The sequence below is a fragment of the Schistocerca gregaria genome, chromosome 9 (assembly GCF_023897955.1).
Source record: "Schistocerca gregaria isolate iqSchGreg1 chromosome 9, iqSchGreg1.2, whole genome shotgun sequence".
NCBI classification, from domain to species: Eukaryota; Metazoa; Arthropoda; class Insecta; order Orthoptera; family Acrididae; genus Schistocerca; species Schistocerca gregaria.
Genome location: NC_064928.1, coordinates 250,198,772 through 250,225,029, shown reverse-complemented (window position 1 = coordinate 250,225,029; position 26,258 = coordinate 250,198,772). Strand labels below are relative to the sequence as shown.

The following is a 26,258-nucleotide window of genomic DNA, read 5'->3' as shown; positions in this document are numbered from 1 at the left end:
AGAAGAGCTTCTGTAAAGTTTGGAAGGTAGGAGACGGATACTGGCAGAAGTAAAGCTGTGAGTACCGGGCGTGAGTTGTGCTTCGGTAGCTCAGTTGGTAGAGCACTTGCCCGTGAAAGGCAAAGGTCCCGAGTTCGAGTCTCGGTCGGGCACACAGTTTTAATCTGCCGGGAAGTTTCATATCAGCGCACACTCCGCTGCAGAGTGAAAATCTCATTCTGGAAACATCCCCCAGGCTGTGGCTAAGCCATGTCTCCGCAATATCCTTTCTTTCAGGAGTGCTAGTTCTGCAAGTTTCGCAGAAGAGCTTCTGTAAAGTTTGGAAGGTAGAAGACGGATACTGGCAGAAGTAAAGCTGTGAGTACCGGGCGTGAGTCGTGCTTCGGTAGCTCAGTTGGTAGAGCACTTGCCCGTGAAAGGCAAAGGTCCCGAGTTCGAGTCTCGGTCGGGCACACAGTTGTAATCTGCCGGGAAGTTTCATATCAGCGCACACTCCGCTGCAGAGTGAAAATCTCATTCTGGAAACATCCCCCAGGCTGTGGCTAAGCCATGTCTCCGCAATATCCTTTCTTTCAGGAGTGCTATTTCTGCAAGTTTCGCAGAAGAGCTTCTGTAAAGTTTGGAAGGTAGAAGACGGATACTGGCAGAAGTAAAGCTGTGAGTACCGGGCGTGAGTCGTGCTTCGGTAGCTCAGTTGGTAGAGCACTTGCCCGTGAAAGGCAAAGGTCCCGAGTTCGAGTCTCGGTCGGGCACACAGTTTTAATCTGCCGGGAAGTTTCATATCAGCGCACACTCCGCTGCAGAGTGAAAATCTCATTCTGGAAACATCCCCCAGGCTGTGGCTAAGCCATGTCTCCGCAATATCCTTTCTTTCAGGAGTGCTAGTTCTGCAAGTTTCGCAGAAGAGCTTCTGTAAAGTTTGGAAGGTAGAAGACGGATACTGGCAGAAGTAAAGCTGTGAGTACCGGGCGTGAGTCGTGCTTCGGTAGCTCAGTTGGTAGAGCACTTGCCCGTGAAAGGCAAAGGTCCCGAGTTCTAGTCTCGGTCGGGCACACAGTTTTAATCTGCCAGGAAGTTTCATTTTCTCAAATTGGTTGAATCGACATGGAGTGGCCCAATTTTGAGGACAGATTTTTTTACACACTTATTAAGTTCAAAGAAGGATAATACGCATTCTTTGTTATCAAGGCATTTATATATTTAAAAAAAATACATTTGTCCAGGTGTTCATCAGTAAGTCTGTGTCTGTAGAAGTTCTTTATAACTTCCTGACACACACACACACACACACACACACACACACACACACACACACACACACACACACAAAAATGCACAACCTCAGTGTGTTTGCCATCAATTATGAGGCTAACAGTAAGTATCCTTGACTGATAATGGCAGTTGCACGGGGAATCAAGTTGTTGTTGCCATGAGTGTGGTCTGAGCTCGGTGAAACAGTCCACATTAGCTGTCCTGAGCATTGCAGCAATCTACCAGTAATGTCCCCTCAAGCCAAACTGCCAATCACTATTTTAGGGCAATGCAGCCAATGTGGAAAAATTGTTTATTCTACAGAAGTGTGCAGTAAGAATATTATGTTAAGTTGACAACTAAACATTTTTCAGGCATCCTTTCAGGGACCTAGGGATTCTTACACTTAACATGCAAATACATATACTCATTAATGATATTTGTGGTTAGTAACAAAAGTGAATTTAGGAGCAGTTCTAAAATTCAGAAAAGCCATATTAGAAGTAGAAATAATTTCTGTTTAGGTTATGCATCCCTCTCTAGGGTTCAGAATGGAGGTCTATACTGTGGTACAAAATTCTTTTAACAGGTTGCCAGTAGATAACAGACTGGAAACCAAAAATCCTCAGATAGATCTCTTTAGCCGGTACTGCAGTTTATCGGAATACTTGGACTTGGGGATGCAAATTCCAATTAACTAATGTTTCTATTAAACAGTGCTTAACTTTGCCAGATACAGACAGCTAGTTGTGGTCAGTATAAAGTCATTAGTGCTTTGTCTGAAGTGTTTGATAAGAAACAACAGATCAGAAGGGTAAGAGGGGTAGTAGTTGCTTTTCTTACAGCAGGTAGTTTTCTTCTGATTTACGTATACATATATAATTAATCTAGAAGAGATTCCCATAAGTATCATTTTGAGTAGGTTAGCACTAATCATAATTTGTTGTTTGCAGCCAGCAGTTTTTACCTTTCTCATTCCACATCCAAAAGGCTCTCCTTCATGATGGGTTTCACAGAACATGGTAATTGAATGAATGAATAAAATAGTTTCCAACAGCATACTATTCACGTGAATGATTCGGGCTGTAAAGTGGGCATTATAAGTCATATTTTCCATGTTGTGTTAAGACATAATTCTCTGCTCCCCATTAAACTTAATTTTTAGGCACCAGTGTTCGCTTTCAACATTGTATCAGAGTTACTGAGTGGGTGACTAAGAATGACATCTCCACATGGTTGTAAGTGGTGTTCTGTGGTTTAAGGTAAGTAGCTATTGAGACAGAAAACTCTGAAGCAACAGTTAGCCACAAGAACGGATTCACTTTAAACTGTATCTTGTGTCATTCAGGACAGTATATTGATCATGAAAGTGTATTCTTTCTGAGGATCCCAAAAATAAAAGTGTGTCAGTCTAAAAAAAATGGACATAATTAGGAAGATGCTGCTTCAAAAAGTAAGCAAAAAGTTTCAATAAATTGAAAGAATGAATTTAATTTATCTGGTCTTGTAAGAAATGAGAGTAAGATAGTTGTGGAAAAGGGTTCCATAGTGTTCTGTACTTGGCCTGTTGCTTGGTTTGACATACATTAGTTATCTGCAACTGGACATGACAACTGATTCAGATAAAAACTGCTATGAAACAAGTGGCATATTGTTATCACTGTGTGATCAGATAACCTCCAAAAGTGGCATTTTCAATGTTTAGAAAAATATGTGTATAAGTCTGTCTTAGCCACTACAAATGTAGGATATCTGCATGAACTGGATTCTGTTTCCTTGAGCATAAGAAAATTCTTTGAAGTCACTGACACTGAACCTCAAAAATTTGTTTACTTTTCTTATGCTGTTGTCAAACCAGGCCAAAATTCCAGGAATATAAGTGGCCGTGTTTACATTAGCTCTCTTATCAATGATATCTTTTGAAAGCTTCACAGCTGGCTGAGTATTTCTTCTTTTCTGACTCCATTTCTTTATTTGGTGAGTGGTGATCCATACTCTCACATAGACGTGTAACCATCAGTTCTTAAAGTGTTTATTTTTGCTAAACTGCCAAAAGTATTGGAAATCAAATTGATAAAATTAAAACAGTGTAGAAATTTCAACATTGCTGGCTTCCCCAGGAGCAATGCTGCTGATCTAAATACAAAAACTGTCATTTGATGACAGAGTAAAGGTTACAGAATACATCATAGTTGAATGATTCATGTTTAGTGACTGGTTACATTATTTTTACTTATTTATAATCTAAACTCTCTTACAGGTAGCCTGCAAAACATGTTTATGTGTAAAAATTGTTAGAAAATGTATGTTTGTGAACTCCACAGATAATTTATATATCCATAGAATCTTGTCCACTATAAGATGTCCATACACACACACACACACACACACACACACAGTAAATGACAGAATATAGATACATTTTTGTTACAACAGTTTTTATACACTGATCTCTGCCTTTAGATGTATATGTATATGTATATGACTTACCAAGCGGGAAAGCCCCGGCAGACAGGCACATGAACAAAACACACAAACACACCCACAGAATTACTAGCTTTCGCAACCGATGGTTGCTTCTTCAGGAAGGAGAGGGAAAGACGAAAGGATGTGGGTTTTAAGGGAGAGGGTAAGGAGTCATTCCAATCCCGGGAGCGGAAAGACTTCCCTTAGGGGAAAAAAAGGACAGGTGTACACTCGCGCACACACACACACACACACACACACACACACACACACACACACACACACACACACACACACATCCATCCGCACATACACAGACAGCCTGTCTGTGTATGTGCGGATGTGTGTGTGTGTGTGTGCGCGCGCGCGAGTGTACACTGTCCTTTTTTTCCCCTAAGGGAAGTCTTTCCGCTCCCGGGATTGGAATGACTCCTTACCCTCTCCCTTAAAACCCACATCCTTTCGTCTTTCCCTCTCCTTCCTGAAGAAGCAACCATCGGTTGCGAAAGCTAGTAATTCTGTGTGTGTGTTTGTGTGTTTTGTTCATGTGCCTGTCTGCCGGCGCTTTCTCGCTTGGTAAGTCTTGCAATCTTTGTTTTTAATATATTTTTCCCATGTGGAAGTTTCTTTCTATTTTATTTGTATATGTATATGTATAGACATAAGAAAGTTCCTTGTCTCGAAAGGCTGTCAAGAGCTAATGTGCTGCCCTCGAATACTCCCACCCCACTACCATCCTGCTAGATTATATTGCCTTCCAAAGATCCACAAGGAAAGGGAGCCACTTAAATGGTAGGCTGGATTATGTCATGATGACACTTGCAGAGGTGGCACGCTCTATGTCCATAGATTTTGCTTGTGCTCTCTATCTAGTGCTGCTTGTCAAGTGTACACTTCCGTGCATAATTAAGTGCATAGCCGGTGTCTCTATTGAAGTTGTTTTCACAGAATGTAATTTCAGCTGTTTCTCTGATCACAGAATCCTAATAGTTCGAAACATGAGGTAGTATTCTCATTTGTTCAAACAAAATGTTGTGTTTGTTTACCTGGCTGTGCTGTGCTCCACTGATTTGTCCAAATGCCGGTATTTAAGGTGATGTTGATGCTTGACACCAAGATTGGCAACCGTCCATTTAGACAGGCCCACATAGCTCTTGGCGCACTTGCAAGGAATTTATAACATAACTGTGATACTTGTCTTGCTTTGTTAAACCTTTCACTTAACATTATTCTAGATTACAACACCATTTTAAATTTATAAGTACGGTAAATAATTATATAATATTTTTGATGCCTGTGAAGGCCATTAGGTAGACAACATGCAAGTGGGACCTGGTAACCATACCCTATTTTAGCAGCTTAGTAATGTAGATGACTCTGTAATATCAATAAAAAGTCCAGAAGAATTGTATTTTCATTTGTCCGGTCAGTAATTGAAAAGAGAGCTTTATTGACGTATTTTTCCAAAAACCTACTGTGCCGTTACAGGGAGTTATTTTCAAGAAAGGACGTATCATTTTTTCTGTTATTTTGGATACAGTTAGGATGAGGGTTACAGATTGATAGTTGTTGACCTCGCGCATGTTCCCTATCTTGGGCGTTTTGAGTGGTTGAGGGGAAAATGTCGGTAATCATGTAGGTGCTGAGTATATTGCATAATGATTGTCTATTTCATTAGCAACATGTTGTATTTTGTAGGTAGGTAAACCACCAAGGCCAGATGAGAGAGAATTTCTCATATTCATAATAATTAAGAGATCCTTCTTCAGTATTACAGGCACCAGAAAATATGATTTCTCAGGTACTGTACACTTTAGAAGGCAAGTTTTTGTTGATGCTAGGTATCATACAAAAAGGTTTATTAAATGTATCACAAATGAGTTTGGTGTCCGTTACTTATTAACCATTACATTGAAGAGATTCTGGTGTTTCCTGTTTGATATCAGTTTGCAATACTTTTATGACAATATCCCATATAGTTTTGCATTTGTTCTTTGAACAATTTAGGTAGGCTTTATTTGCTAGTCCTTTGTCTTATGTATTATTGTACAAATGACTTTCTTGTTCAGTTTGAAATAACTGTGGAAATTTGGATCTTCTGTAGTTATGCTTTGTTCACAGTGTGTCCTCTTAGTCGTACATGATATTCTTATACACTTTATGATCCAGCCATTTTGGGTGTCCCTGGCTGAATATTGTACCTTCACTCATTTTAATGGGGAGGCAATGTTGGAATAATGACACATGATGTCAGTTTTCTTGCTGACATCATCTTCCTTGTAAACAATATTCCAGGTTTGAGATTGAAGTACATTTTTAAACTTGCCGATACTGGTAAGGTCGTTGCTGTGTGTTCTGTAGATGTAAGCAGATGACATCTTTTCCTTTGTTTGTCATAAACTAAGCCATAACAGGATACCCTGATGGTCAGAGTATCCATTGGACATGGGAAAGAATTGTTGCAATTCCAGATAACTCTATTGCAACCTTAATTGCATACATGTATGTGCACTGCATTTGAGAATTCAGTAATGAGAAAATCAATAACAGAATAATTGCCATAAGTGAAGAATAAAACAGTGTCAATGATATTACTCCTAAGTGTAGGCACTTTACATCTTGCACACTGCTACACGTTGATGCACAACTACTACATTCACTCCCCTCTCCCAGTGCCAACAATATTTGCAATTCCGTGTGCAAGCATGAAAGAAATTTCGTGTTTGGCTACTTGCAACTTCTCTGGTGTCAAGCATCATAGTCAAGTGTGGTCAGAGGTCTCGGTGTGTCGTTAGGATATAATAAACTGCCGAATAGCGTAGGTATTCATCGGGTTATTTCTGGAACTGTTTAAGAAGCTATACGTAAGGAGAGTCACCAGTGTGGTATTGTCCACACAATGTACACATCCCAGACTGGGAGTGCTATCGAGGGGACAATGATGTCAGAGGTCTGGTAGCAGGACCTAAATTGACAGAAAATCAGCTCTGAGTATAAGATGTGTCACATTTGCTGCAATAAACTGCCACTCAAATTTAACAGCGCATACCTAGGTTCAGTGGGCACGATCATGTTAGGCGGCCATATGTCTGTATCGTAGATCCATTGATAGTCAAGATGACAGTCATCACTACTACAATGACGCAGTTGAGTGGATAGGTATGCAGACACGCATGCACCTGTGTCTGCCAAGAACTGGAGCTTCGTATAGAGGTCGTTGACAAACAGTTGACGGCTGCTGTTTGGTAAGCCAGTCACTGTCGTTATGCCTTCTACTGTGTTTTTAATTTCACATGGAGGACTGCATTTCTGCAGTTGAGAACAAAAGCGCCTGTGGTACCAGCAAAGTTTTGTCAACGAAGGCAATTGGCTGCGAGGAAGTGTGGTCTCCTAAATCTTCTGTTTACAGGAACTTCTCAAGATGCTTTGCTTCAGATTGTGAAAGGCAAGTGACCAGCGCATTCTAAAGTCACATATCAGTCAGTGCCTGGCGATAAGGTCAAAATATCTTGTCCCTCAAAAGCCATATCTTCATTTAGTGCAGCCACAACATAGCTACATTTGCTTACATCAGCTGTGATGTTATTGAGCACAAATTGTCTCTTGAGCTGCATGAACTGTAGAACTGAATTCTGTTGCCAAAAAGGTGGTATGTAAATGTGACTCAGTTTATTGAAACAGGCACATCAACAGACAGTGTCTGGTGTGACGTTGCTGTCTCTCAATACATGGATGGTGTACACACAACTGGCATGAAAGACTGGTGCTTGACATTAAAAACAAGTAAACATTGTAGTATGTGGGTGGAATATGGTGCAGGCGGCGCGGTTTGTTTACACTCGATGTTTGATATGCAACATTATGCATATTGCATCAATTGACATTTGTTGTCACCTGAGATTATGTCCCTTGGTGCCTAAGATCACTTTGGGCTCACCAAAAATGTTGCAGTTTGGGTTAACCTAACTATGTTGGAACATTTAATTGAAAATGTGTGTGTACACCTCAATCTGAGAATTCAGTGATGAGAAAATGAAAAACAGAATAATTATCAAAAGGCAAAGAATTAAACACTGTCTACAATTTTATTGCTAAGTATAAACACTTGATGTCTGGCACACACTGATGAACAACCTCTACAGAATCTTGGTCCAGGAATTTTAATTACTTTCTTTTATGTAATAATAATAATAATAATAATAATAATAATATTTACTTGCAGAGGCAACAGAAAAATCATCAGAAGTTCAGAAGAATGCGAAATCCCGAAGATTGGCTAAATTTTACAGACGCGCGAAAATTGGCACGGACTTAAAGGCGAGATGCCTTTAATAGGTTCCACAACGAAACATTGACTCAAAATTTGGTAGAAAATCCGAATAAATTCTGGTCGTATGTAAAGTACACAAGCGGCAAGACGCAGTCAATACCTTCGCTGCACAATGCTGATGGTACTGGTACCGATGATTGTGCCGCTAAAGTGGAGTTATTGAAAGTAGTTTTCCAAAATTCCTTCACCAGGGAAGACGAATAGAATATTCCAGAATTTGAAACACTAACAGCCGCAAGCATGAGTTTCTTAGAAGTAGATACCTTAGGGGTTGCGAAGCAACTCAAATCGCTTGATTAGATTAGATTAGATTGTTGAAAGTTGAAATAAGTGGTTCATGTAATTTTAAAATAACAGCTGATTCCTCAAACTGGGGCGGGGGGGGGGGGGGGGGGGGTTACCAAGTACAGGGTCCCACAGGGTTCGGTCTTAGGTCCTTTACTGTTCTTGATATACATTAATGACTTACCATTCCACATTGATGAAGATGCAAAGTTAGTTCTTTTTGCTGATGATACAAGTATAGTAATAACATCCAAAAACCAAGAACTAAGTGATGTAATTGTAAATGATGTTTTTCACAAAATTATTAAGTGGTTCTTAGCAAACGGACTCTCTTTAAATTTTGATAAAACACAGTGTATACAGTTCCGTACAGTAAATGGCACAACTCTAGTAATAAATACAGACTTTGAACAGAAGTCTGTAGCTAAGGTAGAATATTCAAAATTTTTAGGTGTGTCCATTGATGAGAGGTTAAACTGGAAGCAACACATTGATGGTCTGCTGAAACGTCTGAGTTCAGGTACGTATGCTAATAGGGTTATTGCAAATTTTGGTGATAAGAATCTCAGTAAATTAGCTTACTATGCCTACTTTCATTCACTGCTTTCGTATGGCATCATATTCTGGGGTAATTCATCGTTGAGTAGAAAAGTATTCATTGCTCAAAAACGTGTAATCAGAATAATTGCTGGAGCCCACCCACAGTCATCCTGCAGACATCTATTTAAGGGTCTAGGGATCCTCACAGTATATATATTCACTTAAGAAATTTGTTGTTAATAATCTAACCCAGTTCAAAAGTAATAGCAGTGTGCATAGCTATAACACCAGGAGAAAGGATGATCTTCACTATGCAGGATTAAATCTGACTTTGGCACAGAAAGAGGTAAATTATGTTGCCACAAAAGTCTTTGGTCACCTACCAAACAGCATCAAAAGCCTGACAGATAGTCAACCAACATTTAAAAATAAATTAAAAGAATTTCTAGATGACAACTCCTTCTACTCATTGGCAGAATTTTTAGATATAAATTAAGGGAGGGGAAAAATCTAACTTAAACGTTAGTATCATGCAACATTTTGTGTAATGTAATATCTTGTACAGACATCTCTTATTAACCTAACACGTTCCACATCATTACAAAGTGTCTTATTCATGATCTATGGAACAAGTATTAATCTAACGGGCAAGTCTTCAGGTCCAGATTGTATACCGATTAGGTTTCTTTCAGATTACGTTGATACAATAGCTCCCTACTTAGCAATCGTATACAACCGCTCGCTCACGGATAGATCTGTACCTACAGATTGGAAAGTTGCGCAGGTCGCACCAGTGTTTAAGAAGGGTAGTAGGAGTAATCCATCGAACTACAGACCTATATCATTGACATTGGTTTGCAGTAGGCTTTTGGAGCTTATACTGTATTCAAACATTGTGAATCATGATGATGCTGTAATTTACCGTCTAGTAAGGTCATCCAAAAACCAGTATCAGTTGCAAAGCGATTTAGAAAAGATTGCTGTATGGTGTGGCAGGTGGCAGTTGACGCTAAATAACGAAAAGTGTGAGGTGACCCACATGAGTTCAAAAAGAAATCAGTTTACTTGATAAATAGTACAATTATCAAGGTTGTCAATTCAACTAAGTACCTGGGAGTTAAAATTACGAACAACTTCAGTTGGAAAGACCATATAGATAATATTGTGGGGAAGGCGACCCAAAGGTTGCGTTTCATTGGCAGGACACTTAGAAGATGCAACAACTCCACTAAAGAGACAGCTTACACTACACTCGTTCGTCCTCTGATAGAATATTGCTGCGCAGTGTGGGATCCTTACCAGGTGGGATTGACGGAGGACATCGAAAGGGTGCAAAAAAGGGCAGCTCGTTTTGTATTATCACGTAATAGGGGAGAGAGAGTGGCAGATATGATACGCAAGTTGGGATGGATGTCATTAAAGCAAAGACATTTTTCGTCGTGATGAGATCTATTTATGAAATTTCAGTCACCAACTTTCTCTTCCGAATGCGAAAATATTTTGTTGAGCCCAACCAACATAGGTAGGAATGATCATCAAAATAAAATAAGAGAAATCAGAGCTCGAACAGAAAGGCTTAAGTGTTCATTTTTCCCACGCACTGTTCGGGAGTGAAATGGCAGAGAGACTGTATGATTGTGGTTCGTTGAACCCACTGCCAAGCACTTAAATGTGAACTGCAGAGTAATCATGTAGATGTAGATAATAACTTTACAGTCTTAGACATTGTCAGTTTAGTACATTTACAAAGAGATCATGTCATACATATAATGGATGTATACAGCAGACTTATACATTATATAAGCATTTGCCACTGTTAGTAAGCTGAGGTATACAAAACTAGAATTGTTTGTAATGGAGCCCAGAAATATTTCATTGAGTATAAATGTTTTTTACTTAAGACCTGTTTTAATTTTTCTTTAAAAAGATTTTCATGGAGCTGCTTTATATTATTTGGCAAACTAGTACAGAATTGTCTTCCAGTATCAAGTGGACAGTGATCTAAAACTTTTTTATTAGTATCCTATGGTAATCACTTCTGGTTTATGTATGGTAATTATGGATGTCTATTCATTACACTTGGTCCATCGCTCTCTTTTACTTGTGAATGCCTGTATTAATTACATTTACTTCATCACTCTCTTTTACATATAAAGTACCTACAATGAATACACAGTCAATAAATTATAATTTTTGAAGTAGTCCCTACAGAACTGGCATTTCCTTATATTGGCAGTCATCTTAACTGCTCTCTTTTGAAGCTTGAATATTCTGTCCATGTAGAGTGTGGATGTTTAACCTCAAATTTCAAGTCTTGTATTGCAAATACAAGTGAATTAATCAATAATACACTTGTGTAAGAACAGGAAAATTTATTATATTTGAGAGATGTTTCAGTAAGTAAATGCTCTTCCCATTTAAGATGTTTGTCAGTCACAATGCCTAAAGACACATTTATCAGATGTTCCAACTGTAGATTATGATTAATATGAGATTGGTTTTAATTCAACAAGAATGTCATTACAACAGTCTTGTAAGTTAACTCATTGTTAGATGTTCTGTGATCAATTCAGAGTTCTCTTTATTGCTTTATAAGGGCTAGCTGATCAGTACAGCCCCAGTTAATAAATAGCATATCAGCAGCGTAATTAACTGGGTTTAAGTTTTGTGGCCGAGTTGTGTCATTAATATATACAGTAAATGAGAGTGGCCCAAGAATACTTCCCTAAGGAACTCCATGGCTGATAGTTTTGTATGCTGGTTTTACAATTAGGATTTTACTATCATTCTTATTTCAGTTAGAGGTGGGACTCCATCACCTCCAAAGGTCCGAGGCATTTTGCTCTGATGGTTGCCAGCATCATATTTAAAGTATCAGGGAAGCAGGTTGCTAGCCTTACTTGCCCAGAGTCCCATTGAGTTTTACCCCTAACGGTTGAGGGACTAACCGGTGGATTTGGTAGTCTTTGCCGTATGAGCACAAAGGTGACCACGGCTCAGAATATGTCCGAGATGCCCAGCCTTATTCCAAAGTAACTGGTATCCTGACTGTCAGGACCACTTTCTTGGCCACTCATACGTTGCCCCTGGTTCATGAACTAGGACATGGCTACAGGAACCCACACCGTGAACCAAGACTAAGTTCAATCTTTCGACCAACTTTGTTGTATGGGAGCGAAAGCTGGGTGGATTCAGGTTACCTTATCAAACAAGGTTGAGGTTACGGATATGAAAGTAGCTAGGATGATTGCAGGTACTAGTAGATGGAAACAATGGCAGGATGGTGTCCACAATGAGGAAATCAAAGAAAAACTGGGAATGAACTCTATAGATGTAGCAGTCAGGTCGAACAGGCTTAGATGGTGGGGTCATGTTACATGCATGGGAGAAGCAAGGTTACCCAAGAGACTCATGGGTTCAGCAGTAGAGGGTAGGAGGAGTTGGGGCAGACCAAGGAGAAGGTACCTGGATTTGGTTAAGAATGATTTTGAAGTAATAGGTTTAGCATCAGAAGCAGCACCAATGTTAGCACTGAATAGGGTATCGTGGAGGAATCTGATAAGGCGGCTATGCTCCAGACTGAATGCTGAAAGGCATAATCAGTCTTAAATGATCATGATGATGATGATGATGATGATGATGATGATGATGATGATTTCATTCCTATAATGCAGTTTACTACACTATATCGGAGGTGCAGTTGTAAGAAGTTAAGTGCTACTCCTCTTATACTGTAACTTTCTAATTTGGTTAATAGAGCTACATGAGTCACAGAATAAAAGGCCTTGGACAAATCTAGAAACCCCAGTGACTTTGTTTCCTTTATCCAGTCTGTTTGGCAGTTCATGGACAAAGGTTGCAACTGCTGTTATTGTGGAATTCCCATTTTGGAACCTGCATGTGATGGACACTGTTTGGCTAAATGAAATGTTGCCCCAAAATCAAATCCCAGATGCACCGATGAATGAAATTGCACAAAATATGTGATTTCTGTACCTGCAACGTATCCAATTTTTCTTGTAGTGCAAGTATCTGAACATTTGATAGCCCCATTTTTTTTCCGTGATACTCAAACCCAAGACATTTTCATCCATCACAGCATAGAGCCTTTAGGTACATGAAATGAGGGCAGATTAGTATTAAATATCACAGTCCTATTTTATGTTGTTTATGTGTTAACAGGTTAAATGTAACATAGTGAAATTAGCAGGAAGGGTGCTATATTGAAGTAAAACCATCTCTTCCTCAATTACATTACATTAGTGCTGCATACTGTGTGCTGCCTCCCCCCATGAACCACGGACCTTGCCGTTGGTGGGGAGGCTTGCGTGCCTCAGCGATACAGATGGCCGTACCGTAGGTGCAACCACAACGGAGGGGTATCTGTTGAGAGGCCAGACAAACGTGTGGTTCCTGAAGAGGGGCAGCAGCCATTTCAATAGTTGAAGGGGCAACAGTCTGGATGATTGACTGATCTGGCCTTGTAACATTAACCAAAACGGCCTTGCTGCGCTGGTACTGCGAACGGCTGAAAGCAAGGGGAAACTACAGCCGTAATCTTTCCCGAGGGCATGCAGCTTTACTGTATGATTAAATGATGATGTCATCCTCTTGGGTAAAATATTCCGGAGGTAAAATAGTCCCCCATTCAGATCTCCGGGCGGGGACTACCCAAGAGGACATCATTATAAGGAGAAAGAAAACTGGCGTTCTACAGATCGGAGCGTGGAATGTCAGATCGCTTAATCGGGCAGGTAGGTTAGAAAATTTAAAAAGGGAAATGGATAGGTTAAAGTTAGATATAGTGGGAATTAGTGAAGTTCGTTGGCAGGAGGAAAAAGACTTTTGGTCAGGTGAATACAGGGTTATAAATACAAAATCAAATAGGGGTAATACAGGAGTAGGTTTAATAATGAATAAAAAATAGGAGTGCGGGTAAGCTACTACAAACAGCATAGTTAACACATTATTGTGGCCAAGTTAGATACGAAGCCCACACCTACTACAGTAGTACAAGTTTATACGCAAACTAGCTCTGCACATGATGAAGAAGTTGAAGAAATGTATGATGAAATAAAAGAAATTATTCAGATAGTGAAGGGAGATGAAAATTTAATAGTAATGGGTGACTGGAATTCGAGTGTAGGAAAAGGGAGAGAAGGAAACATAGTAGGTGAATATGGATTGGGGCTAAGAAATGAAAGGAAGCTGCCTGGTAGAATTTTGCACAGAACATAACTTGATCATAGCTAACACTTGGTTCAAGAATCATGAGAGAAGGTTGTTTACATGGAAGAATCCTGGAGATACTAAAAGGTATCAGATAGATTATATAATGGTAAGACAGAGATTTAGGAACTGGTTTTACATTGTAAGACATTTCCAGGGGCAGATGTGGACTCTGACCACAATCTATTGGTGATGACCTATAGATTAAAACTGAAGAAACTGCAAAAAGGTGGGAATTTAAGGAGATGGGACCTGGATAAACTGAAAGAACCAGAGGTTGTAGAGAGTTTCAGGGAGAGCATAAGGGAACAATTGACAGGAATGGAGGAAAGAAATACAGTAGAAGAAGAATGGGTAGCTCAGAGGTATGAAGTAGTGAAGGCAGCAGAAGATAAAGTAGGTAAAAAGACGAGGGCTAATAGAAATCTGTGGGTAACAGAAGAAATATTGAATTTAATTGATGAAAGGAGAAAATATAAAAATGCAGTAAATGATGCAGGCAAAAAGGAATACAAACGTCTGAAATATGAGATCGACAGGAAGTGCAAAATGGCTAAGCAGGGATGTCTAGAGGACAGACTGTAGAGGTTTATCTCACTTAGAGTAAGATAGATACTGCCTACAGGAAAATTAAAGAGACCTTTGGAGAAAAGAGAGCCACTTGTATGAATATCAAGAGCTCAGATGGAAACCCAGTTCTAAGCAAAGAAGGGAAGGCAGAAAGGTGGAAGGAGTATATAGAAGGTTTATACAAGGGCGATGTACTGGAAATGGAAGAGGATGCAGATGAAGATGAAATGAGAGATACAATACTGCGGGAGGAGTTTGACAGAGCACTGAAAGACCTGAGTCGAAACAAGGCCCCGGGAGTAGACAACATTCCATTAGAACTACTGACGGCCTTGGGAGAGCCAGTCATGACAAAACTCTACCATCTGGTGAGCAAGATTTATGAGACAGGCGAAATACCCTCAGACTTCAAGGAAAATATAATAATTCCAATCCCAAAGAAAGCAGGTGTTGACAGATGTGAAAATTACCGAACTATCAGTTTAATAAGTCACAGCTGCAAAATACTAACACGAATTCTTTACAGACGAATGGAAAAACTGGTAGAAGCGGACCTTGCGGAAGATCAGTTTGGATTCCGCAGAAATGTTGGAACATGTGAGGCAATACTAACCTTAAAACTTATCTTAAGAGAAAGATTAAGAAAAGGCAAACCTACCTTTCTAGCATTTGTAGGCTTAGAGAAAGCTTTTGACAATGTTGACTGGAATACTCTCTTTCAAATTCTAAAGGTGGCAGGGGTAAAATACAGGGAGCATAAGGCTATTTATAATTTGTATAGAAACCAGATGGCAGTTATAATAGTCGAGGGACATGAAAGGGAAGCAGTTGTTGGGAAGGGAGTGAGACAGGGTTGTAGCCTCTCCCCGGTGCTATTCAATCTGTATATTGAGCAAGCAGTAAAGGAAATGAAAGAAAAGTTCGGAGTAGGTATTAAAATTCATGGAGAAGAAATAAAAACTTTGAGGTTCGCCGATGACATTGTAATTCTGTCAGAGACAGCAAAGGACTTGGAAGGGCAGTTGAACGGAATGGACAGTGTCTTAAAAGGAGGATATAAGATGAACATCAACAAAAGCAAAACGAGGGTAATGGAATGTAGTCAAATTAAATCGGGTGATGCTGACGGAATTAGATTAGGAAATGAGACACTTAAAGTAGTAAAGGAGTTTTGCTATTTAGGGAGTAAAATAACTGATGATGGTCGAAGTAGAGAGGATATAAAATGTAGACTGGCAATGGCAAGGATAGCGTTTCTGAAGAAGAGAAATTTGTTAACATCGAGTATTGATTTAGTGGTCAGGAAGTAGTTTCTGAAAGTATTTATATGGAGTGTAGCCATGTATGGAAGTGAAACTTGGACAATAACTAGTTTGGACAAGAAGACAATAGAACCTTTTGAAATGTGGTGCTACAAAAGAATGCTGAAGATTAGATGGGTAGATCACATAACTAATAAGGAGGTATTGAATAGAATTGGGGAGAAGAGGAGTTTGTGGCACAACTTGACAAAAAGAAGGGAGCGGTTGGTAGGACATGTTTTGAAGCATCAAGGGATCACAAATTTAGCATTGGAGGGCAGCGTGGAGGGTAAAAATCGTAGAGGGAGACCAAGAGATGAATACACTAAGCAGATTCAGAAGGATGTAGGTTGCAGCAAGTACTGGGAGATGAAGAAGCTTGCACAGGATAGAGTAGCATGGAGAGCTGCATCAAACCAGTCTCAGGACTGAAGACCACAACAACAACAACTGTGTGCTGAACCTCTACATGAGAACAGAGGTGGGTATTAGAGAAGATGAGGCAGAGTCGACAATACAGTTTGCAACACCTAAAGAGGGATACTGGATCAGTCATCAAAATGTCTTACAGAAAAATGAAATTGTGCCAAGAAAAACGTGGAGATGACAGTTACTTATGTGATGTAAGAGTAGAGATATCTTTACAAGAATGATGACACTTGTCATGCAACTAACAGAAACATTCAGTAGCTGTACACAAGAAATCCAGTATGCTACAGTATGCTATAGGGGCAACGAAGGAGGAAACTTCTTAATTTTCTTTTGGGTGTATATGGCTATTCAGTTGATTGTTTGGTGTCGTATCATAGCTTGTTGAATGCTTTTTTTCATCAAATACTTAAAGAGCTTCCTCTCTCACCCTAAACAAAGATTCAAAGTCTACATGGAAATTATTGTTACAACATCTTGTATTGTGTTGGTGTAAATCGTCCATTTGTTCATGCATCACATTCAGTAAAGTCTGCTATGAAGAAGAGGCTTCGCAAATGTGGGATGAGTCAAGTTATGTGTTCACTGGCAGAAGCAGATGTTAGCTTATCAGGCAAACTTAAAAGTTAAGTGGTATGCAAAAGAATTGGCCCAAATTAGAGAAATGTGCTCATACTGTACCAAATACATAAGAGTGATGATAATTGAGGCACTGAGCAGAGGAATATGGTTTGCAATGCTTATTTGAAAAGTAAATAGTACTACAAAGTTAAGCTCTTATAAGCCAAAAAAAGCAGCTTGGAAAGGTACATAGAAGGAGCTCCAGATAAGTGTAAAGCATGTTGTAAATTATTAGGCAAGATCATTCATCCAGCCAGATGTGTCAAACTTTGTTTGATCCAGGAAAACTGACTGCCTGTTTCACAGAACAGTCAAAAAACTTGAGACCAAATTAAGGCTTCAGACACATATGTGGGGATGTGCTAGTTGCTCAGCTGTCTGAAGGATTTGTCTTTCATTGGAATGTGGTCACACACAATGATGTGTGTAAAAAGTTTCTGAATTCACTAATTCCAAAAATATGGACTGCTGCTTGCTGTCTGTATTATTAAAAGAACATTTCAGTTGATAAGTAGGACACTAAGTTTTATTTTTAATAAATGTTTATAAAATATGAAGTTTTCAGAAGTTCACTGAAACTTTCAAAGGTTGTCCCAGTATTCAAATTATGTTCAGTGCTTGTGATGTATGCTACATGTAGGAGAGTACATACAGTTTACACCAGAGAGGACAGTCTATAATTTGGTTACAGACATACACTCTGTTTTAGGTGAAAACACACAGTGTCCCACATCTGAATTGTGCTTTATCTGTTCAACTTTTTTAACAGAATGTTGTGAGCAATGCTTAACTGCTTCTGCAAGGTAACCAAGTGACCCTGCTACTTGGGTCTCTTTCAGCTTTTTACATCCTTCTGTGCGCTTCCCTTTATACCAATTTTTAATAGTTTATGATTATTTTGATTGTTGTATTACGAACTACACGGACTTGAATTAACAGAGATAGGAAGCTATTAAATAGAGTTACTAATGGATCACAGCTAATGGTTCAAGATCTGAACTCAAAAGTGCTAATATTACACGAGTTCAGACAAGCAACAATAACCTGTCAACACTAGAAATACACATTAGTGGTTGTACACTAAATGAAATATACTATACAGGGTGGTCCATTGATCATGACCAGGCAAAATATCTCATGAAATAAGAGTCAAATCAAAAAAACTACAAAGAACGAAACTTGTCTAGCTTGAAGGGGGAAACCAGATGGTGCTATGGTTGGCCCACTAGATGGTGCTGCCATAAGTCAAACGGATATCAACTGCATTTTTTAAAATAGAAACCCCCATTTTTTATTACATATTCGTGTAGTACATAAGGAAATATGAATGTTTTAGTTGGACCCCTTTTTTCACTTTGAGATAGATGGTACTCTAATAGTCACAAACATATGGCTCACAATTTTAGACTAACAGTTGATAACAGGTTGGTTTTTTAAATTAAAATACAGAACGTAGGTGTGTTTGAACATCTTATTTCAGTTGTTCCAATGTGATACATGTACCTTTGTGAACTTATCACTTCTGAGAACGTATACTGTTACAGTGTGATTACCTGTAAATACCACATTAATGCAAAAAATACTCAAAATGATGTCTGTCAACCTCAATACATTTGGCAATACGTGTAACGATATTCTTCTCAGCAGCAATTAGTTCACCTTCCGTAATCTTCACACATGCATTGACAATGCGCTGAAGCACGATGGAGCTCCTGCACATTTCAGTCGAAGTGTTCGTACGCATCTCAGCAACAGATTCGGTGACCGATGGATTGGTAGAGGCGGGCCAATTCATGGCCTCCACGCTCTCCTGACCTCAACACTCTTGACTTTCATTTATGGGGGCATTTGAAACCTCTTGTCTACGCAACCCTGGTACCAAATGAAGAGACTCTTCCTGCTTGTATTGTGGACGGCTGTGATACAATACGCCATTCTCCAGGGCTGCATCAGCGCATCAGGGGTTCCATGCGACGGAGGGTGGATGCATGTATCCTTACTAATGGAGCACATTTTGAACATTTCCTGTAACAAAGTGTTTGAAGTCATGCTGGTACGTTCTGTTGCCGTGTGTTTCCATTCCGTGATTAATGTGATTTGAAGAGATGTAATAAAATGAGCTCTAACATGGAAAGTAATCCAGACACACGTCCACATAACATATTTTCTTTCTTTGTGTGTGAGGAACGTTTCCTGAAAGTTTGGCTGTACCTTTTTGTAACACCCTGTATAGAGGGTCTACACAGGGGTGATGTTCTTGAGGACAATATTTTGGAAATGGAAGAGGAGGTAGATGAAGGTGAAATGGGAGATACGATACTGCATGAAGAGTTTGACAGAGCACTGAAAGACCTAAGCCGAAACAAGGCCCCGGGAGTATACAACATTCCATTAGAACTACTGAGAACCTTGGGAGAGCCAGTCCTGACAAAACTCTACCATCTGGTGAGCAAGATGTATGAGACAGGCGAAATACCCTCAGATGTCAAGAAGAATATAATAATTCCAATCACAAAGAAAGCAGGTATTGACAGATGTGAAAATTACCGAACTATCAGTTTAATAAGTCACAGCTGCAAAATACTAACGCGAATTCTTTACAGACGTATGGAAAAACTGGTAGAAGACAACCTTGGGGAAGGTCAGTTTGGATTCTGTGGAAATTTTGGAACACGTGATGCAATACTGACCCTATGACTTAGAAGAAAGATTAAGGAAAGGCAAACCTTTGTTTCTAGCATTTGTAGGCTTAGAGAAAGGTTTTGACAATGTTGACTGGAGTACTCTTTCAAATTCTAAAGGTGGCAGGGGTAAAATACAGGGAGCGAAAGGCTATTAACAATTTGTACAGAAAGCAGATGGCAGTTCTAAGAGTTGAGGGGCACAATAGGGAAGCAGTGGTTGGGAAGGGAGTGAGACAGGGTTGTAGCCTCTCCCCGGTGCTATTCAATCTGTATATTGAGCAAGCAGTAAAGGAAACGGAAGAAAAGTTCGGAGTAGGTATTAAAATCCATGGAGAAGAAAAAAAGGCTTTGAGGTTCACCGATGACATTATAATTCTGTCAGAAACAGCAAAGGACTTGGAAGAGCAGTTGAACGGAATGGACAGCATTTTGAAAGGAGGGTATAAGATGAACATCAACAAAATCAAAACTAGGATAACGGTATGTAGTCGAATTAAGTCAGGAGATGCTGCGGGAATTAGATTAGGAAATGAGACACTTCAAGCAGTAAAGGAGTTTTTCTATTTGGGGAGCAAAATAACTGATGATGGTCGAAGTAGAGAGGATATAAAATGTAGACTGGCAATGGCAAGGAAAGCGTTTCTGAAGAAGAGAAATTTGTTAACATCGAGTATTGATTTATGTGTCAGCAAGCCTTTTCTGAAAGTATTTGTATGGAGTGGAGCCATGTATGGAAGTGAAACATGGACGATAAATAGTTTAGACAAGAAAAGAATAGAAGCTTTCAAAATGTGGTGCTACAGAAGAATGCTGAAGATTAGATAGGTAGATCACATAACTAATGAGGAGTTATTGAATAGAATTGCGCAGAAGAGTAGTTTGTGGCACAACGTGACTAGAAGAAGGGATCGGTTGGTAGGAGTTGTTCTGAGGCATCAAGGGATCACCAATTTAGTATTGGAGGGCAGCATGGAGGATAAAAATCGTAGAGGGAGACCAAGAGATGAATACACTAAGCAGATTCAGAAGGATGTAGGCTGCAGTAGGTACTGGGGGATGAAGAGGCTTGCATAGGATAGAGTAGCATGGAGAGCTGCATCAATCCAGTCTCAGGATTGAAGACAACAGCAACAACATCTGGCGAGCGGTCCGGACACTTTGATGATGGTGGATACCGAGCAGCATGTGTAGCACACGCCTGCTGGGCATTTTGATCACGATATCCATACATCAACAAGATATCGACCTTTTCGTCAATTGGTAAACGGTCCATTTAACACGGGTAATGTATCACAAAGCAAATATCGTCTGCATTGGCGGAATGTTGCGTGATACCACGCACTTACACGTTTGCGACTATTACAGCGCCATCTATCACAAAGCGAAAAAAGTGGTCAAACATTCATATTTCCTTACATACTACACGAATATGTAATAAAAAATGGGGGTGTCTATTTTTAAAAAACGCAGTTGATATCCGTTTGACCTATGGCAGTGCCATCTAGCAGGCCAACCACAGCACCATCTGGTTTCTCCCTTCAAGCTGGACGAGTTTCGTTCTTTGTAGTTTTTTCATTTGATGCTTATTTTGTGAGATATTTGGCACGGTCAGTATCAATGGACCACCCTGTATAAAATTTTTTGGGCTCTAGATGGTTAACAAGGGAAAGTGGGTTCAAAACATGAGTGAATGAAGCAAGAATGTCAGTTGACTCTGTTATGCCCATAGAAACATCTCTCATCTGAAGACCAGTGATGAATTACTTTGGATATTTTTACTCCTGTTGTCATATGCAATTATGTTCTGGGGCAGTGAACCTACAGTAAATAAAATGTTTGATCACCAGAAGAGAGCATACAGAATACTATGTAGAGGAGATAATTGTACATCTCACAGAATCTTTTTTAAGAATGTCAGAATTCTTACATTCATTTTTCAACACATTTACTCCATCGCGAGTTTTGGTACTGACAGTAATCTCAGTTTAAGCAGAGCTGCAAGCTATACACAAACAGTACAAGACACATAAATAAATACATAGACTTTACCTTCTTGTCAAGCTTTCTTGGTAGAGTTATGCATTATCGTGGGATGGCATTGGAACTCTGCCATTATATGGACCTGAGAATTCAGTTGTCCTGTTAGCTGTGTGACAGGTACTAGTGTGCTATGATTGGATGTAGCTACCTATTTTCTCATGATCATGTAAATGTTAAGGTGCAGCTACTTAGTATCACTGAGGAAACAACAGCTTTTTCCAAAGTAATCACTTTATTTCTATTAACTTGATTGAATTTTGCTGTCGTAAACACTAAAATGACAGCTCACTGCTAGAAGCACACAGATTAACTTTCTACAATTTTCTTGTATTTTGTAAATGTATACCATGACGTGTTCCATGTCCCAGAAGGTTTTTCTTCCCGAAGGGACTGAATGAACGAGTGAATACGCTGTGACCTTCATCCATGTAAAAACTGCTGCTACTGCTACTACTTCTATTACTACTACTGCTACTGTGTCCTACTTGTTGTACATAGGAAAAAGCTTAACACTGTGATCACACCCTAAGGGTCACAGTTAATCCGAACTGATTTTTATTGTTACCAACAAATGCCATTAGAAAGTAAATGTAATGGAAAGTGAATATAAGTATACCAAGGTCCTTGAACACCACTCTGCAAAATGTGCACTCATCTACTTTACATAACATTCTCCCTGTTCAGTTTTGATGAACAAACATTGTTTTAATTTAGGTGCACTGCTACTGGAGCTAACAGCGTGCTGTTCATTATTTCTTGTTGTGACACTACCCAAGATGAGGGTGGTATATTTTCGACAGTGTGAAGCTGGAGAAGCTATGTTTTCCCAATGCTTGTGCAAAATGAGTCAAGAATTTTCACACAAAGTAATAATAGTATTTACTGTGGTCACGGCTTGTTGCTCATTAGGATAACTACTAGTAACGTCTGTATTGTTGACAGATATTGCATGTGACCAGTTGAAGAGAGCCTCATTTCAGCGTGTCACAGTGGAAGGGACGTCTGTAGCTGAAGATGTCGGACAACACTGCAATGGTGATAGCTGCAGGTGGCATTACAGGTAAGTTTTCATACGGGCTCTTCAATTTCTGTGCAGAGGTGAGGAGTTGGCACCGTACCAAGAGTGGGGTCGCAGTTCTGACCAGGGCACCTGTTTTTGAATTCACTGTGCTATATTACTGGCCATTACAGATTCAACATTCCGGAGATGACACGCAACAGATGTCAAATTATCACAAAGTGTTCTGCTTCCTCAGATTTGCAGTGAGACGAGTATGCAACTAGACAGTGCGACGAGGTCTCAAATTGTGACGGACTGTCAGCAAATCACCCATTGCTGCAACTTTCTTCGATACTCTAATTTGGCTGTCCCCTCAGCTCAAACAATACAAAGATATCAAAATGATGAAATTTAAGGTTTAAAGCAACATTTCTCTAATTGCACTGTCGGACATGTAAGTTGATGATGAAGGTCTAGATAATTCGATGAAATTGGTACCTCAGCTTGTCATCCAGTACATTTTGTTATATGATTCTGAAAGATGTTATAAGTTCAAACAAATTGTTCAATTATAATTGTAGCTTCAGCATAACCATGGGTCCTCATTAATAATGTACAACAAACAGGATATAAAGGGCAGATTTTAAAATAAAGACTAACTTTATGAGTGGTGGATTTGTATTTCTTCTTGAAATTGATAATTTGGAAAAGTTAACATCTTCGTTACGCATGGTTTTAACCACATTTAGTTCACAGGATAAAATTATACTTCATCGGCATGAAGCCATGTCTCAGTCCCTCTTTCCTGTGTCTGTTCACGACCATGACTTTACAAAGATACTCTCTAAGCAAAGTAACACAAAGATATTACATCTTGCTGGTGCAAAGCACCAACTACAGGCTCGAGTTAACATTTATCGAGAGGTCACCTCCAGTTTGTATTGATGGTCTTTTGGACCTATTTCTGAAGTGTAGGCTGGTGCCTCATCTTCCAGGTCTCTGTAACAATATTGTTAGACGTGATAAAGTGAGACCATACGGCGTCGCCTTTGCTTTGCTGTCTGTTGCTTACACATTCTTTGGATCTCTCACACAGTGAAAACTTCTAGTCGAGGGACTGATACTCACCAGTCACTATGATTGATGAACTCTGGCATGGAGCTCAATTGGACACTGTCCAACCAGGTTAAGGCCATAGTTGCTGTCAGAGGTTACAGCTCTGTGTAATGAATTTTGCACTGCTGTACAGTCCAAAATCACCTACTATATATGCACATTAAGTACAACTGTATTATTTACTATTATATCTGGTGTTGGAGTTTTAAATTCAAGCTGTGTACTGAAAATATATGTGTAAACATTGTTACAAGGTAAGACAACAACAAGAGAGTGACACTCAGTAGCTGACAGGGAAATAGCTTACTCATTTATCACTGCAGCTTCTTCTTTTCATCTGCATGTAATGAATTAGGTTACTTGCTGTCCAGGGTTCATCTCCTGTGTCGTCTTCCCTCGTTCTTTTCAGCTGATTGATGAAATTGCCTCACTTGTCGATGTCATCTTTTGTTATCAATTTGCACCAAATGATTCTCACATTTATGTCTATGTTACTGTATTTTATTCTTTAGAATTCTCACTTATCTTTTTATTTTTCCTTTTTTGCTAGTGTAGTAAATAAGAGTACAATAATTGTGCTCTGAAAATAAGCGCACTAGACAAAAAATTCTCACCCTCAGGAATCATCAGGCCCTTGCCTTTAACTCTCATAGTGGGCTCAAATCAGCGTGGAGGCTGCAAATTTCTTCAGGTGTACCGTATCCAGCTGATGACGCTCACTGATCGTCATATCCTGTAGAGTTACCAAATTACAGGGATTTTGACTGCAGCATGTAGTGCTCATTTTCACTGGAAATGATTTCTTTAACTGAGATTTAATATTGTTTTTCTGTTATCTTTTCACTGCTCGACAGTCGCCTTGTATGCAGCTATTATGGACTTTGTCTCTTCCGTGTGTAATTATCACTGTAAGGAAATTTAATACTGCATTTCTTACATTGTTTTGTCTATAAATGTAAATTGATTGACTGGATAACATGTAACTTTCGTCAGATCTTAACATCTGAGGTGTATAAGTCTGTTCAAAGAATGAATGAATATGAGCGACATTTCATTTGCCTGATCAGTCTTAACTATTGTAAAAAATATTTATATTCTGTGAGGATTTCACACCTCTCTGAAGTAGAGTGATGATGCTAAGAGCTTCATATTCACATCTGCACAAGAACTTCCTTTCATGAAGGTGCTGCAGTCACTGCCCCATCTGGAAGACACACGTCAGCCCTCGGCATGGTTCCCCGTGTCCAAATGAAATAAAAAATGTGCACAATATTTGTGCTCTTCTCTACTATAACTTGTTTTACTGCTTTCATTCCCAAGTATCATTTCTCCATAAGAATGCTTACAGAACACATCACTCCTCTGGGGTTATATGTAACACCACACACATTATACACCTGCTGCTCCAAATAATGCAAGAAATTTCCTTTGCGATTAAGATTTGAGGATTTAGAGCAGGAGTAGTCAACCCTTTTTTATCTACTGCTCACTTTTATACCTTTGTTGGTAGTAAAATTTTCTAAGAACTTACAACGTAGGAAATAACTTTATAAAATGTATAAAACAGAGCTATAGTAAGTTACAGATTATAATGTTGGGTTGGTGCAAATGTTTCTAACCTTTTTGCGTAAGTTTAATAAACACGTAACACACACATAATACAGACTTTAGTTGTCAGTAATATATTCTTCTTTACTATTTACAATAATCTACAACGCGGGGATAACGTTTTGATTCCACGACTGGAAGTTGTGTGGTTTTGTGGTGAAGAATCTGTTGAGGCATGTTAAGCACTTATTTTCATCCGGAAATGAAGTTCCTTGAAGAATGTTTGATAGAGAATGGAAAAGGTGAAAATCTGATGGTGCCACATCAGGTGAACAAGATGGGTGCAGAATGACTTCGCAACCCAACTCCTGTATAGTGATCTTTTGTGGAACAAGTGAGCCCGAGTCATGGTAACAAATAGCACACCTGAGAGAGCAACAGGGAACAAACTCTTGCCTGTCCTGCACCCTCCACACACTGTGGTCGAACACATCACTAAGCTATCGGTCCACTTGACTCTTCGCCTCGTGTTGTCTGAGCAGAGGCAAATTCATTATGTCTCAAACCACAGTAGACACCTCTACTCAGTTACTGTGTTGTTTGGCCCACTGGAGACTTGCAGCTTACTGTGCCGCTGTGAGCAATGCTATATGACTGCAGATGTCCGTTCTGTACAGTTCCTTCACAGTATTCTCTCAGGAACTATAGCAGCTGTCACCTAAATAAGTATCTCGAGGTTGTGCTCACTGCGTCATAGCATCAGGCACGAACTGCTGTAATTTGTCCACTTTACGGCTCTGCTGCCATTTGCATGCTACAGCGACGATGGAGGTCAGCACCACCTGCAT

At 39.5% G+C, this 26,258-nt stretch overlaps 1 protein-coding gene and 3 non-coding genes across 12 annotated transcripts in view; all 4 read left to right on the top strand.

The window, feature by feature from the left end:
• LOC126292068 (mitochondrial 2-oxodicarboxylate carrier-like) overlaps nucleotides 1-26,258 on the top strand; it is a 108,244-nt gene that overhangs the window by 11,207 nt on the left and 70,779 nt on the right. For 6 of the 9 annotated variants that reach the window (XM_049985878.1, XM_049985876.1, XM_049985874.1 and 3 more), the window contains exon 2: nucleotides 22,689-22,806. In XM_049985878.1, coding sequence (XP_049841835.1) covers nucleotides 22,761-22,806 — 46 coding nt within the window. In that variant the 5' untranslated portion in view covers nucleotides 22,689-22,760. Of the gene's footprint in view, nucleotides 1-8,783; nucleotides 8,853-22,688; nucleotides 22,807-26,258 lie in introns of all 9 variants that reach the window. The other 3 variants (XM_049985879.1, XM_049985880.1, XM_049985875.1) reach the window with 1 other exon arrangement.
• Nucleotides 79-153, top strand: Trnas-uga (transfer RNA serine (anticodon UGA)). The gene has a single exon. It is a non-coding gene; the product is annotated as a tRNA-Ser (tRNA).
• Trnas-uga (transfer RNA serine (anticodon UGA)) lies at nucleotides 379-453 on the top strand. Its single transcript has one exon. It is a non-coding gene; the product is annotated as a tRNA-Ser (tRNA).
• Trnas-uga (transfer RNA serine (anticodon UGA)) lies at nucleotides 679-753 on the top strand. Its single transcript has one exon. It is a non-coding gene; the product is annotated as a tRNA-Ser (tRNA).